Source organism: Gobio gobio, assembly GCF_949357685.1.
Source record: "Gobio gobio genome assembly, chromosome: 11".
NCBI classification, from domain to species: domain Eukaryota; kingdom Metazoa; phylum Chordata; class Actinopteri; order Cypriniformes; family Gobionidae; genus Gobio; species Gobio gobio.
In genome coordinates, this window is record NC_137104.1 from 54,061,542 (window position 1) to 54,077,851 (window position 16,310).

The 16,310-nt window shown below is 45.2% G+C and overlaps 1 protein-coding gene and 1 pseudogene across 2 annotated transcripts; both read right to left on the reverse strand.

The window, feature by feature from the left end:
• Nucleotides 1–6,809: 6,809 nt before the first annotated feature.
• Nucleotides 6,810–7,644, reverse strand: LOC307133511 (annotated as a pseudogene). Its single transcript has one exon. The product of its transcript is annotated as an uncharacterized misc_RNA (transcript).
• Nucleotides 7,645–12,608: 4,964 nt separating this feature from the next.
• LOC307133512 (patr class I histocompatibility antigen, A-5 alpha chain-like) lies at nucleotides 12,609–15,063 on the reverse strand (the record flags this gene model as incomplete). The annotated part of the gene is made up of 5 exons (XM_079828594.1): nucleotides 12,609–12,617; nucleotides 12,763–12,863; nucleotides 13,437–13,715; nucleotides 14,437–14,703; nucleotides 14,787–15,063. 5 exons carry the CDS (start codon nucleotides 15,061–15,063, stop codon nucleotides 12,609–12,611), a joined length of 933 nt encoding a protein of 310 aa, XP_079684720.1.
• Between the last annotated feature and the right edge of the window lie 1,247 nt (nucleotides 15,064–16,310).

A 16,310-nucleotide genomic window follows, 5' to 3' on the forward strand; every position in this document is an offset into this window, starting at 1 on the left:
GATGCAGCTGCGTCCGGCGACCGCCTCCGAGTGGCGTGGTGATCCTCGTCTCCCGTCCAAAGCCTGTAGGTTTTCGTCCAGTCTGACTGCGAAGGCCTACAGGTCCTGCGGACAGGCCGCGTCTGCCTTGCATGCCATGGCGTTGCTCCAGGTGCACCAAGCCCAGGCACTCATGGACATGCACGAGGGTAGGTCTGACCCAGAGCTCCTCCGGGAGCTCCGGGCGGCGACGGACCTCGCCCTCCGGGCGACGAAAGTTACCGCCCGTTCCGTGGGTCAGGCGATGTCCACCTTAGTGGTCCAGGAACGGCATCTCTGGCTCAACCTGGCCGACATGAGGGAGACTGACAAGAACCGGTTCCTGGACTCCCCCATATCGTCGGCCGGGTTGTTCGGCGACGCGGTCGAGAATTTCGCCCAGCAATTCTCGGCCGCCCAGAAGCAGATGGAGGCCATCAAACATATCCTGCACCGGCGGCCCGCTGCTGCCTCCACCCAGCCGCCGGCTGCAGCACCTCCGCCTGCCCGTCGCCGAGGACGTCCCCCTGCGTTCCGCTGCGCTGCCCCGCTCCGGGTACGTCTGTGGTGCCGATGATCCCGCTTGCTCGGTCTCTGGGGGCCTGGCTAGCGCTCCCCAGCCCGTCTCGCTGGATCATCCACACCATCAGACTCGGCTATGCGATTCAGTTCGCCCGGCGTCCCCCGAAGTTCAGGGGTGTCCACTTCACATCTATACCGAAGGAGGGCGCCCCCGTGCTTCAGGCGGAGATCGCTGTCCTATTGGCGAAGGACGCGATAGAGCCGGTCCCTCCAGCCGATATGAAGTCCGGGTTCTACAGCCCGTACTTCATTGTACCCAAGAAAGGTGGCGGTTACGACCGATCCTGGACCTGCGTTACCTGAACCGCTCCCTCCACAGGATGCCGTTCCGAATGTTAACCCAGAAACGCATCTTCAGATGCATCCGTCCCCAGGATTGGTTTGCAGCGATCGACCTGAAGGACGCGTACTTTCACGTCTCGATTCTCCCTCGACACAGACCGTTTCTACGCTTTGCTTTCGACGGACGGGCATACCAGTACAAAGTCCTGCCCTTCGGGCTGTCCCTGTCACCCCGTGTCTTCACGAAAGTCGCGGAGGCGGCCATTGCTCCCATGAGAGAGCGTGGTGTTCGCATCCTCAACTATCTCGACGACTTGCTGATTCTTGCCCAGTCGCGGGAGCAGTTGTGCGAACACAGGGACATGGTGCTCCGGCACCTCAGCCAGTTGGGTCTTCAGGTCAACTGGGAGAAGAGCAAACTCTGTCCCGTACAGAGGATCTCTTTTCTCGGGATGGAGATCGACTCGGTCGCCATGACTGCGCGCCTCACAGAGGAGCGCGTCCAGTCGGTGCTGAGCTGCTTGAGTACGCTCAAACGCAGTACAGCGGTTCCACTGAAACATTTTCAGAGGCTCCTGGGGCATATGGCAGCAGCAGCCGCAGTAACGCCGCTAGGGCTGCTCCATATGAGACCGCTTCAGCACTGGCTACACAACCGAGTCCCGAGATGGGCGTGGCACAGCGGGTCCCTCCGTGTCCAAGTGACGCCGAGATGCCGCCAAACCCTCACCCCGTGGTCGGACCCTTCGTTTCTACGGGCAGGAGTGCCTCTAGAACAAGTGTCCAGGCATCATGTTGTCTCCACGGATGCCTCACCCACGGGTTGGGGTGCCACGTACAACGGGCTTGCAGTATCGGGTCTGTGGACGGGGCCCCAACTGCAATGGCATATCAATTGCCTAGAGTTGCTGGCGGTTCGTCTTGCTCTCAGCCGCCTCAAAGGGTCGCTCAAAGACAAGCACGTTCTGGTCCGGACGGACAGCACGACGGCCGTTGCGTACATCAACAAACAAGGTGGTCTACGCTCCCGCCGTTTGTCCCAACTTGCCCGCCATCTCCTCCTGTGGAGTCAGAAGCATCTGAGGTCCCTTCGTGCTATTCACATTCCGGGCCTGCTCAACCGTGCGGCCGACGAGCTGTCGCGGTTGCCAGTGCTTCCCGGAGAGTGGCGACTCTACCCCCAGGTGGTCCAGCTGATTTGGAGTCGCTTTGGGGCCGCACAGATCGATCTGTTTGCCGCCCACGACACGACCCACTGCCAGTTGTTTTATTCCCTGTCCGAGGGGACCCTCTGCACGGATGCACTGGCACACAGCTGGCCCCGGGCTCTGCGCAAATATGCGTTTCCCCCAGTGAGCCTTCTTGCACAGACACTGTGCAAGGTCAGGGAGGACGAGGAGCATCTCCTCTTGGTAGCTCCGTACTGGCCCAACAGGACGTGGTTCCCGGAACTAGTGCTCCTCGTGACAGCACCTCCTTGGCCCATTCCTCTGAGGCAGGACCTTCTGTCTCAGAGACGGGGCACCCTATGGCACCCGCGTCCAGACCTCTGGAAACTCCATGTCTGGTCCCTGGACGGGACGCGGAGGTTCTAGGTGACCTACCGCAAGCGGTAGTCGACACCATCGCTTCCGCCAGAGCCCCCTCTACGAGACGGCTATATGCGTTGAAGTGGAACCTTTTCGTCGACTGGTGCTCTTCTCGCCGAGAAGACCCCCGGAAATGTTCGATCGGATCTGTGCTATCTTTTCTTCAAGACGGGTTGGAACGAAGGCTGTCTCCCTCCACCCTCAAGGTATATGTTGCCGCTATCGCCACAAGCCATGACCTCGTTAATGGTGAGTCCTTAGGCAAGCATGATCTGATCGTCAGGTTCCTGAGGGGAGCGAGGAGACTAAATCCTCCTCGCCCTTCCTCTATACCCTCTTGGGACTTGACTCTGGTGCTGACCGCACTGCAGAGGGCGCCCTTCGAGCCTTTACAGTCAGTAGAGCTTAAGATCTTGTCTCTAAAGACAATACTCCTGATTGCATTGGCCTCAGTTAAGAGGGTAGGGGACCTGCAGGCATTTTCGGTCGACGAATCGTGCCTGGAATTCGGGCCGGGTGATTCTCAGGTGACCCTGAGACCCCGGCCTGGATATGTGCCCAAGGTTCCCACTACTCCCTTCCGGGACCAAGTGGTGAGCCTGCAAGCGCTGCCTTCGGAGGAGGCAGACCCAGCCCTAGCTTTGCTCTGTCCCGTCCGTGCTCTCCGGACTTACGTGGACAGAACGCAAAGCTTCAGGACCTCAGAGCAGCTCTTCGTCTGTTATGGAGGACAGCAGAAGGGAAAGGCTGTCTCCAAGCAGAGGATGGCCCACTGGATAGTGGATGCCATCGTCTTGGCGTATGAATCCCAAGACGTGCCCTGCCCGCTCGGGGTTAGAGCTCACTCCACCAGGGGTGTAGCTTCTTCCTGGGCGCTGGCTCGTGGCGCCTCACTGACAGACATTTGTAGAGCTGCGGGCTGGGCGACACCCAACACGTTCGCTAGGTTTTATAGCCTGCGTGTAGAGCCGGTGGCTTCTCGTGTGCTCGCTTCCCATAGTCAGCTTCACTGAAGTGCCCGTTCTAGTGTCGGCTTGCTGCGCCATTCCCTTCCCCTGGAACGGATACGTGCGCTTATTTTCTCCAGTCGAGTTCCCCAGGATTGGCGAACCCTGTTGAGTCCTCCGCACCCCTCGGCAGTCGGATGTTGCGGAGCGTCCGACGCCAGGTCTGGCACTCGTATGCATTGGTGGAACTTGTGTCAGGCTGGGTTCCGTATGTCGTGACTCCTACGGCGGTCCCATACGTGTATTCTCCACGGTACAGCTCCCTACGGCGAGCTCGTGTCTTTCCCTTGGCAGAATTCCTCTGCCGTCTCAGTACGGTGTCGTCCCCCGCCTGCATTAGGCCGGGGCCTCCTCTGGGACTTCGTATGTCGAGCTGCCCACGGCCAGCCCATACGTATTCTTTCCACATGGTAACTCCCTCTGGGCATGATGTGGCTCTCGCAGCGTCCTTCGGGCACGCTTTCCCAGCGTTATCCAATCAAGTCTGCTGAATGGGTCTTGCGGAACAGCAGTATGACTCTCCTGGCGTGAATCTCCCCGCCCGCTTCAGAACGGGGTCTGAGGGGCTCTCGCTGGGCGCTGGTAGTGGTAGTAACTGTGGCGCTTTCCATAGGGATCCCAATTCGTCGGTAATTACCGACGTACGTCGTAGTGACCGACTGAAAGGGAACGTCTCGGTTACGTATGGTAACCCTCGTTCCCTGAAGGAGGGAACGGAGACGTACGTCCCGTCGCCACAGTTCCTTCCATCACTGCAGGCCGAGTCACTGGTTCGGCTCCTCAGTGAAAAACGTCAGTGCGGTGCTCTCGCTTCCTGTTTATACCCGCTGCGCGGGGCGGAGCGCGAGATGCAAATCTCGCACGCCAATTGTTCATTGGCCTGTTCTTAAGTTCTTGAAGCTGATAGGGGCTCTCTGAAGTGATCCCAATTCGTCGGTAATTACCGACGTACGTCTCCGTTCCCTCCTTCAGGGAACGAGGGTTACCATACGTAACCGAGACGTTTTCTCTCATGCATGGCTCAATGCTCCCGCTATGGAGTTCCCAGTATGGCCTGCCCTGGCAGAGAGATCTGCGGTAACTCCTACTTCCTCCTCACGGACACTACTAAAATAATGATTTCAGAAAGATACAGAATAAATCAAGATTAACATTTATTTTGGCCAGACCGGAAAAGTAAATAAGTAAACCAGAATCCATGGTACACAACTGATCAGCGTAAAAACATAAAACACATTTGCAAAGCAATATGAAAATAATTTTAAAGAGTCATCATGTCTGGCACATCTACATGCAGTTTGGGTCAGTGTCTCAAAGACACAGACACAGCACCACACGGGGGGTTCTGACTACAGAATGTTCCCCCTGAGAGTTTGGTTACCCTCGCTTAAATACTCCAACTAGAACAAAATGTTTGTAAATATTTGCAACACAAACACCTGGTTTTGGGGGAATGGATCAGATATCTTTGAAGAGACTCCTGAATTTAGTTTTCAATCTTTCTAATACTACTAGTGACTGCAGTGAAACTGAGACCATTTTACCATTCGCACTGAGACCTTTAAAAAGACATCAAACATGAAAGGGATAAAACAATAGATTTACAAGATACATCATCACTGGTATATCTGCATTTGGTGACTTGAAAACAGGGTGTAAAACCCCGCCCACTGGTCCAATTCTCGGCGTCCAATGGCAGGGAGAAGGTGTTTCTGCGTATCGCTGTCTTTCCTTTTACACAATAAAACAGTTCAATTTAAACACATTCTTTTGTATGTATTTACCTTGTTGTTTCATCTGACTCCATTAAATGAAAAGGTGTTAAATGATTTTGTTAACCATTAACTTTAGATTTATACTTTGTCTTTCAATTTAAATCGTTTATCTTATGTTATACTCAGCATTCAAGATTCCAGTAACGGTTTAGAGTTTCGCACCGGCCGGGTTTACGATCTCTGATACGGACTAGTCAGTCTTGGTCATCAAGGCAGAGGCGACACACTGATATTCTGGACGCCCGTGCAATACGTTGATCATTCCAGAATATTTTTATTCAGTTCCCTTAGATCTGAATTCACTTAATTAATGCAAAACTGTTTCTAATCAGAGGCCATGACCATTATCACAGAATCAAGCGACCAACTTGCTAATTCTGATGATAACTTTCTATAATCATGCCGTGGTTTCCCACGTATACGTTAATTAGAACAATATTGCAATAATCAGGAATTGAGGTTGCCCTATTTAGATTGGTCTAACAATTTACTATTGTTCTAAACGGAAAGACTTGTTTAGCCTATCAACCTCTACAGTCCAAGTATACGTTACCTAGTGCCAATGTGTTAGTCGGAGCTCTAAAGCATCGATCCGGTGTGCTCTTTAAGCTTCACCAAAACCGTGTCTTAGTCCGTGTTAAACTAACCTGAGCAGATATCCGTACTGTTATGGTTATAACATGAAATACTGAGTTAATAACACAAAATGCGTTGCAGTAAGTTTAAAGCATAACGATTTATTAACCAGGTAAGAAACATCAATCAAAAGTCAACTCAAAGAGTAAAAAAGCATCAATCAATCATATACAGAAACAATAATTCAAGAATCAAGGATTCTAGAAATCTTTACCTGGTCATGAAAAACTACACACAAGCAGTGTGGGAAATCTCAATACAGATTTCACGATTCTTGTATCACCTTCCCTTAAATACCCAGATAATTCAATAAGACCACAAATGGTGGTGTTTGAGGTTATAATTAGATTTTGGTCCCTCATCCAGGGGGGTCACAAATGGGCAATCAGGATCTGTGTTTGAATGGGTTCTAGACATCTGCAAAGGAGGGCATTTATTTACATACAGGAGGCACTTGAGTAGATGATCTGTGGGGGGTCACCTTTTGGTGAGACATAGTATTTTTATCAACTTACATAACTTCTTGGAGGTTTGCATTATGATTAGGAGAATGAGACCATTTTACCAGACGCACTGATACGTTTCAAATGATACTAAACATGCATAGTTACACATTGTATACATTTAACGTTGCATAGATTTTGAATGAGTTTTCAGTGTGGGTGAGAGTGAGTTATACAGAGGGTGCTGTGCAGGGTGTGAATGTGTGGTGTGTGTGTCTCAGTGTGATGTGTCTCGGGTGGGGCTGTTGTGTATTTGGGGAAGTGTTCGAATGGTAATTTTTGGGAAAGTCCTTTGTTTCCGGGAAATCATGGTTTCTCTGTTCAGACTGAATGGCATCTCTCGGCCCAGACCGATCGGCACCACCTTACACTTTGTCGCTCTTGGCACCGTGAGCCATTCACAAGGTTTCGACGGTGTCATTTCAGTCTTTGCAAGGTGGGTAGCTGCAGTGGGCTGAGGGCTAAGATCGTGTTGGTGGATGTTTTCACAGATTTGATGAGGTGTCTGAAGTAGCAGCATTGGAATACCGTGAAGATGAAGATGAGTGTGCTTCCAACAGCACATCCTCGAGGTATCCAGACCCACCAGGAATACGCACTCTGTGCCGATCTGGTGGATGCGCTAGACAGAATCTGTGCAGTCTTTCGCGCCAAGTTTGTTTCCACTTGCGCTTGAGAGAGGTGATACTCGGTTTGAAGAATAACTTTCTGTACCAAGTCCATCGTTTCGATCAATGCCTTTGTTCCATGTTCATAAAAGGTGTCATCCCACCACAGGGCGACCTCTGCGTCCTGTGGCATCCTGGATGTTGATCTGACCCATAGAAAAGTCCTCTGTCACTTCCAAGCAAAAGGAATGATTGGCAGGGCAGGTTAGCCCCCCATATGTGAAGGAGTTCATCTCGCTGATGATGCACCACTGAGTATGGGACACTTGAACAGCATTCGAATGACCATGTAACGACTGAACATTTACAAGCTTGTTATCATTGGGAGAGAAAGGTTGTAATGTGTTACATGTACAGACAACATAATTGTGAGTTTCTTGACAACAAGTGTGGCTGGTAAATAAGGTCTCAGTACCCTTCAAAGTCATATAACCAGTGAGGTGGTCCCATTTAATTACCCGATCTTTAACGACCATACCGATGGAGCGAATGGTAGTGGAATTTGGATAAACTTGGTCTGGGTGGATCAAAGGAAAGGTAGCAAAATTCAGTGCAATTGATACATTAAAAAAAATGGTACGCATCAATAAATCATAAAAGAAAAACAACAAATCAATCACATTTATGAAGGCATGTATATAATAACCACTGTGTTTGTTCAGGAATCTTCCAATATAATTAATGTAGATCTAAATATGTGTAGTCATACAATAATGGGTTTTCCTGGTAACAGTGTGTGTGTGTGTGTGTGTGTGTGTGTGTGTGTGTGTGTGTGTGTGTGTGTGTGTGTGTGTGTGTGTGTGTGTGTGTGTGTGTGTGTGAGTGTGATTGTGTGTGCGTGTGTGTGTGTGTGTGTGAGTGTGTGTGTGTGTGTGTGTGAGTGTGTGTGTGTGTGTGTGTAGCTATCTGGATCTGTTAGTGTGAAAAGATGAGCAATAGATCTTTAGTGAAGTAACACTTTTAGACTCTGTCATCTTTGTCGTTAATGATGTGTAGTGTTCAGCCTGAATAGATTTAGTCTATTCCAGGTGATGTTGTCGTGAGTGTAGGGTGTGTTCTGTGTTAATGTTTTGGAGATGGGTGGAATCTAATCAATATTAATCTGTGTTGCATAATTTAATTCCAGTTTTTTCACTGGGAGGTCATGTAGACATATTGTGAGGTGTGATTGACCCCATCAAATATATATAAAGATATTCGCACTCATCTCTCACATCTCAAGTTTTGAGATGCAGGGGGAGGGGGGCCTTTTGGCCGTCCGTCCTCCAAGGAATTGCAATTGTCATCCTGAGATAGAAACAAATTACAAATTTAAAGAGAAACAAATTTAGAGAGAAACACAGTTAATTGCTGCTGTAGTTTCTGTGTATTAACAATTAAGACTGTTCTGGCAGTCGAGCCTTCACAATCTGAGACTTCATTACAGTCATTTTGAGTGAAGGATGAATTGGTTATGAATTGGTTTTCTATTATCTGTGCCACATTTAACTATGAATTGGTTTTCTATTATCTGTGCCACATTTAACAGCACAATTCCCCTCCTTTTTGGCACTGGGAATTGAACCAATGAAGAGTATTAGAACTTGCTCAAATTAGAAATAGCAAAGGTCAGAGTTATTGAGTCCTGTTGTGATGAAGACATTTTCATGGTTAATGCAATTGTAATTCACACTGTAGCCACATGGCAATTCTATGTTCCTGTTTATGGTTTACTACAGCTATATTGTAAATAGCAGAGCTTCCACTATAGGAGACAAACAAATTCAGCATCGACACATGCAACTTGAAATTGCTGTACAATTCCAGTATTAAAGTTATTCCAATTTACACAAGATACATGGCCTAGAATGCACAGCATTTACAGCCTTTATCCTAAGTGTTTCATCACTTACAGTAAAGCAATCATGTGTTTTAAAGAATAAACTTGACTAGTCTATGTGTATCTTGTAGCACAAACAACCATAATGTGTAATCAATGCGCACAATGTGTTATACAATTACAAATTTGAAAATACAAACAGGATCATTGCAATCTGGATGTTTTACTATTAAACTCCTTGCTGAGAGGCTGCTAGCCTGCTCGCAAGTGAAGTTAATAGCTGAAGCCCTTGCATGAACACTGCAGTTAGCTCAAAAGTTTCATCCAGTGCTGCTTGTTTTACTGCGGCCACTGGAAATCCTGCATTATCACAACAATCTTCGAGAGCAGATATGTGATTACTGCCGGTTTGAAGTTTTCTTTGTAACTGATCGATTTTTGTCGCCATTTCGTCACGCTGTCTAGCCCAGTCTAGTTGCTCATATGAGACCGCTTCGACTTTTGATCTTAACTTTTGTAATTCGTCAGATCGCAATCTTTCAATTTCTTTGATATTTGCTATCGTTCGTTCGTTCTCGACCATTGTCTTGAGATCGTTACGACGAAGCAAATAAACAATTGCAGCGGGGATTTTCTTGTATTTTGATTCAGATTTTAGTAGCGCCTTTAGCAGAATACCAGGATATCATTTCGTTGTTACTCCATTTCAGGTTCAATCCTTTATCGCTTAATCGAATGAGGAGTAATTGTACGCCTAAGATTGCCATTATTTCCTCATCTGCACTGCTGCTGTTATTTCCCTGAAAAGTCATGTTTCACGTCTAATTCTTACACAATATCGGATTTCCGTTCTAGAAATGTGTCTATATGTGTGAGTTGTAAATAACTTTCCCTCAACAATTCTAAAAGGCAAATAAAGTTTACTTACCACAGCATTTGAAGAGAGAGGAGAAGTTCAAACCTCATGGTCCGTATAGGCTACATGTAAACTGAATTTCGCGCTGGAAAGACGTTCCTTGTCTCAATGTTGACAAGATCACGTCGGGGTCACCACCTGTAAAACCCCGCCCACTGGTCCAATTCTCGGCGTCCAATGGCAGGGAGAAGGTGTTTCTGCGTATCGCTGTCTTTCCTTTTACACAATAAAACAGTTCAATTTAAACACATTCTTTTGTATGTATTTACCTTGTGTTTCATCTGACTCCATTAAATGAAAAGGTGTTAAATGATTTTGTTAACCATTAACTTTAGATTTATACTTTGTCTTTCAATTTAAATCGTTTATCTTATGTTATACTCAGCATTCAAGATTCCAGTAACGGTTTAGAGTTTCGCACCGGCCGGGTTTACGATCTCTGATACGGACTAGTCAGTCTTGGTCATCTAGGCAGAGGCGACACACTGATATTCTGGACGCCCGTGCAATACGTTGATCATTCCAGAATATTTTTATTCAGTTCCCTTAGATCTGAATTCACTTAATTAATGCAAAACTGTTTCTAATCAGAGGCCATGACCATTATCACAGAATCAAGCGACCAACTTGCTAATTCTGATGATAACTTTCTATAATCATGCCGTGGTTTCCCACGTATACGTTAATTAGAACAATATTGCAATAATCAGGAATTGAGGTTGCCCTATTTAGATTGGTCTAACAATTTACTATTGTTCTAAACGGAAAGACTTGTTTAGCCTATCAACCTCTTCAGTCCAAGTATACGTTACCTAGTGCCAATGTGTTAGTCGGAGCTCTAAAGCATCGATCCGGTGTGCTCTTTAAGCTTCACCAAAACCGTGTCTTAGTCCGTGTTAAACTAACCTGAGCAGATATCCGTACTGTTATGGTTATAACATGAAATACTGAGTTAATAACACAAAATGCGTTGCAGTAAGTTTAAAGCATAACGATTTATTAACCAGGTAAGAAACATCAATCAAAAGTCAACTCAAAGAGTAAAAAAGCATCAATCAATTATATACAGAAACAATAATTCAAGAATCAAGGATTCTAGAAATCTTTACCTGGTCATGAAAAACTACACACAAGCAGTGTGGGAAATCTCAATACAGATTTCACGATTCTTGTATCACCTTCCCTTAAATACCCAGATAATTCAATAAGACCACAAATGGTGGTGTTTGAGGTTATAATTAGATTTTGGTCCCTCATCCAGGGGGGTCACAAATGGGCAATCAGGATCTGTGTTTGAATGGGTTCTAGACATCTGCAAAGGAGGGCATTTATTTACATACAGGAGGCACTTGAGTAGATGATCTGTGGGGGGTCACCTTTTGGTGAGACATAGTATTTTTATCAACTTACATAACTTCTTGGAGGTTTGCATTATGATTAGGAGAATGAGACCATTTTACCAGACGCACTGATACGTTTCAAATGATACTAAACATGCATAGTTACACATTGTATACATTTAACGTTGCATAGACTTTGAATGAGTTTTCAGTGTGGGTGAGAGTGAGTTATACAGAGGGTGCTGTGCAGGGTGTGAATGTGTGGTGTGTGTGTCTCAGTGTGATGTGTCTCGGGTGGGGCTGTTGTGTATTTGGGGAAGTGTTCGAATGGTAATCTTTGGGAAAGTCCTTTGTTTCCGGGAAATCACGGTTTCTCTGTTCAGACTGAACGGCATCTCTCGGCCCAGACCGATCGGCACCACCTTACAAGGGCAAGGAAAGGGCAAAATGGGGAGGGGGGAGAAGTGTTTGTCAGGGTGTTGTCACACAGTTTCTGTGAGATCTTCTCTCAAGATTAGTGACTTTTATTGTTCAATTGCTGGGGTGTGTATCTCAGCTTTTGTCTTAGCACCAAAACCGATCCTTACACTGCTTTGAAACAATCTCCATTGTTAAAAGCGCTATATAAATAAAGTTGACTTGACTTGACTTAAGTAGACAAGTGGTCAAGTGCAAACACCAAAATAGTGTGTATTTGGACAGGGCATTGGAATTGAACTTCTTCCTGATAAATTAAACCAGTTAAATGCATTTGTAGCCATCACCTATAAACCACAAACTGTTCCCATGTCAGTCCAGTGTGTAACTCCATCATCACTGAGCTCTTGATCAAAACACTGACTATAGAGGTGGGTCATGTGACTGATGTGGAGATATCTGTGTGAGGAGATGATGGTTTATTCTCCTACAGTCTGTAACAATTGTGGCGGGAGGAGCAAACAACAGACAGTGGGTGTGGCTTCAGGCCTTGAGGAGGGGTTTATTATTAACATTAATATTCAAAAAGGGGAATAAAGTGCCCAACAAAACAGGGGATCTGGTGTCCTCGGCGTGCCAGGGAATCGTGAAGGAAGGGCCGTGATCAGATAGGATGGGTCCAGGTAAGGACTGGGGTCTGACGGCCACACACACTTCTCTCTTCGGTCTGAGGCGTGAGGGGCGGCGGCTTCAACATGGCGGCTCGTTCTCTTTAGACCACGGTAACTGAGGGGAATAGCGGCCTGGCATCCTAGCCTGTCAACCCCTCATGGGACTGCCGCAAAAAAAACCATAACAACATTAATGTCCCAGGCCTGTTCCTCTCCCATCCTTCACAGTCGTCGCTCCTCCGTGGGAAACTCGAGGCATTAGCACTCACTCCACCGCCCTCGCTCCGTTCCCCGCGGCTCTCGCCCTCGTCCTGCTCAGTCTCACACAGTCATAACTGCATATGTTTCCTCTCACAGAGAAAGATCTGATCGTCTGCATTTCTGCTCATCTGACCTAGACAAAAATACAGCAGATAATATAAAACTTAACATCAGAAAGCAATATCATGTTCTTGAAATAATGCTTAAGCTGTAAAAAAACAAATAACATCAAAATTCAGATCAAAACACACCACTAAACACTAGACGGCTGTCTGTACCTGCAGTTTGGACTGAACTATGATTTGATACCTGCAAGGATGATGCTCGGTTCTCGTCATCAGCTTCTTTCTATTTTTATCGGCATTACTGCTCCTCTTACCTAGAGGAGAGATTATATAAAAACTTTGAGTACAAACAGATTTCACGTCGCAATTCTCATTTGTTGTAGATCTTGTTGTTTATGTCCTTCAATCTCATCATCATCAAACTCTTTACTAGTTTATATTTTTACTGTCATACAGTATATACACTGTCAAAACATCATACATTTTGAACTGTCTTTAAAGCTATGATGTTCAAAATCAAGACATTTAAAGCAACAGTGTTCAATATTTAGAACTCACCTCTTGAACTTATCAATAGGCAAAGACACACAATGAGAACTGGAGGTAGAGCTAGAACCAGAGGTAGCGCTAGAATTAAACCTACGACTGATATTAAAGAGACATTCTGAGATTCTGTTTCACAGTCGATGCAATTTCCAACTGCAAAAAATAAAACATATCAATTAATAAATAAAATAAAAACACAAATATTGTAAATGCGTGTTATCATGTTCTATTTCTGCATACTGAGTGACTTGTATGAAGTTTCATATGTTAATAATGCAGAAGCAGTGTTACTGTATAAAGTCAGATCTTCACATATTCACTCAATTTATGATCATATTTACCCCATTTAGCTAAAGCTGGTTTTCTCAGACTGCTGTGAATGACCCGACAGTCAAAAGATCCTCTATGTTTTCTGTTGATCTTCACACTGGTTCTCATCTGAAAGGATCCGTCAGCATTTGGTCTGATTCCAGAAGATGTTTGATCCTCTAGTTTAGTTCTGCTCCTTCTAATATCCATCTGAACATCTCTGGGGTAGAAACCAGTGGCCAGACACGTCAGAACCAGCTTATTCTGATCACCAGGAGCTTTACTCGCAAACATGTGAACATCTGGAGAACCTGGAGATGAAAATAATAATGCAATTAACAAACATTTACAAATAATTTGGTTCTTTGTGTAAAAAAAAATTCATCATATTTATTAAAAATGTGCATACATGAACACAACCTTCAAATATACACTCTATTGCCAAAAGTATTGTGCCGCCCCTCCAAATCACTGAGTTCAGGTGTTCAATCACTTCATGGCCACAGGTGTGTAAATCAAGCTCTAGGCCTGCAGACGCTTCTACACACATCAGTGAGAGAATGGGCTGCTCTCAGGAGTGTGTGTGTGTGTGTGTGTGTGTGTGTGTTCGCTTCTACACACATTAGTGAGAGAATGGGCCGCTCTCAGGAGTGTGTGTGTGTGTGTGTGTGTGTGTGTGTGTGTGTGTGTGTTCGCTTCTACACACATTAGTGAGAGAATGGGCCACTCTCAGGAGTGTGTGTGTGTGTGTGTGTGTGTGTGTGTGTGTGTGTGTGTGTGTGTGTGTGTGTGTGTGTGTGTGTGTGTGTGTGTGTGTGTGTGTGTGTGTGTGTGTGTGTGTGTGTGTGTGTTCGCTTCTACACACATTAGTGAGAGAATGGGCCGCTCTCAGGAGCTCAGAGAACTCAAGCGTGGGGCCGTGATTTTTCAGTGAATGATGACCTGCTGAACTTATGTCACACACACACACACACACACACACACACACACAGAGAGACTGGATATAATTAAAGTCATCTGATCACAACTTACTCTTTTTTGTGTTGATAAACGTTGAGATCCAGTTCCTGCAGGTCTTGAGGAAATATTTGATGACGTGGTTTCGTCCAGTTTGACTGTCCCATTGCTCTTTGGTTCTTTTGGCTTTGGGGCTTTTCTCAATCCACTGCATAGTGTCAGAATTAAAGGATATAAGATCCTCTCCATCAAATCCATATTCATCAAAGACAGTCAGATCCACTGATCCATCAGGAAGTTTCTCCAGTTCACAGCCAATTATTCTCTGAAGAACATGAAGCTCTACAATCACAGAACAACACTCATGAGAAACTTACAGTAAATATAATGTGTGATCATTAATAAGAGTAAAGCATGAATCTCACCAGAACACTGAGAGTCTGTGCAGTTTGACAGAGTCCTGATCTGATGCATGTACCAGTCTCTGTGATCAGGAGGATCTGCAGGAGCTTCAGTCCAGTCTTCAGTCACAATCCAGACTCTTTCTTCATCACTGAAGTGTGAGATCCGTCTGTCATCATAAACAACCTCAGCACTGAACTCTGGGAATGTGTCTGCTCTGGTCAGGACTGTAAACTTGTAGTGCAGAAAGTGTTTCTCTGAGGAACATATGAAACACAAACCACAATGAAAACACTTCATGTTATTCGGTCAAGGAATCCATTACACCAGTGATCAGATGTTTTAAAGCCACCATGAAATCAACAAGGACACACAACTATTTGAAATGTTCATTATTGACCTTACACTCTCAGAAAAAAAGGTACAGGGCTGTCACTGGGGCGGTACCCTAAGGTACAAAAGTGAAAAGGTACATCTTTGTACCTTACTCACCCCTGAAAGGTACATTTTAGTACCTCAAAAGGTACATATCAGTACTTTAAGAGTGCATATTAGTACCTTAAAGGTACATATTAATACCTTAAAGGTACATATTAGTACCTTTTTTGTTATGTACCTTAGGGTACCGCCCCAGTGACAGCAATGTACCTTTTTTTCTGACAGTGTACAATGGTATCATGAGTTTGACAAGGGCCAAAACAGACTTTATTTTTCTTCACTACATTGCAAAGCATAATATCAGACTTTCCCCTCCAATTCATTAAAGGAAAAAATGTGGTTCCTCGTTATTTTAAAATGAAGAAATCGAGATCTTGTCAGAGACCCGACAGTGAAGTTCAGATTGTATCTGAAAATCTCAGAGTCCCCGAGATCAAATCTTATGATTCACTTTGTGAAGCAGACTATATTAAATCTCTGTGTGTGAAATCACCCCCTATACCCTTAAATTACTTTACTTGAGGGGACAGCCATTTGTAGTGGTGTCTGAAACCATAGTGGGCGTTATTGAGTGCACACTGTAAAACCCAACAAGTTCAGCTAACTCATTTCATTTGAGGACACCGATTACCTCAAACCATTTAGGTTTATAAAAAACAATAGTTATGAGTACTCTGCACTTATTTTAATCAAGTCCACTAAAAAAGGATATTTCTTTATATACAATTAAACTTTACACTGCATTCAAATACTTGATATAGCTGAACCTTCCCTATATTGAGTAAAACAACTGAAATTACAAACTTTAAATGAACTCAGAGTGCTTGCAGTTACTGCTAGCTCACAATAGCACACACAAAGACAAATCTAGTAAGTTAAGCTAACTCATTAACTTTGAGGACACTGATTACCCTAATTCTTTTATTTTTTAGAAAACAATAGTTATGAGTACTTTGAACTTATTTCAATTGAGTTCACTAACATAAGACACTCATTGCAATCCAGAAATAAAGTGATTAATTAAGTGATGATTGAGCATTAGTGATGAACACCTGATGGTAATGAGCAGAATCACAGAAGGAAAGAGAAACACAAGAACTACAACTGAC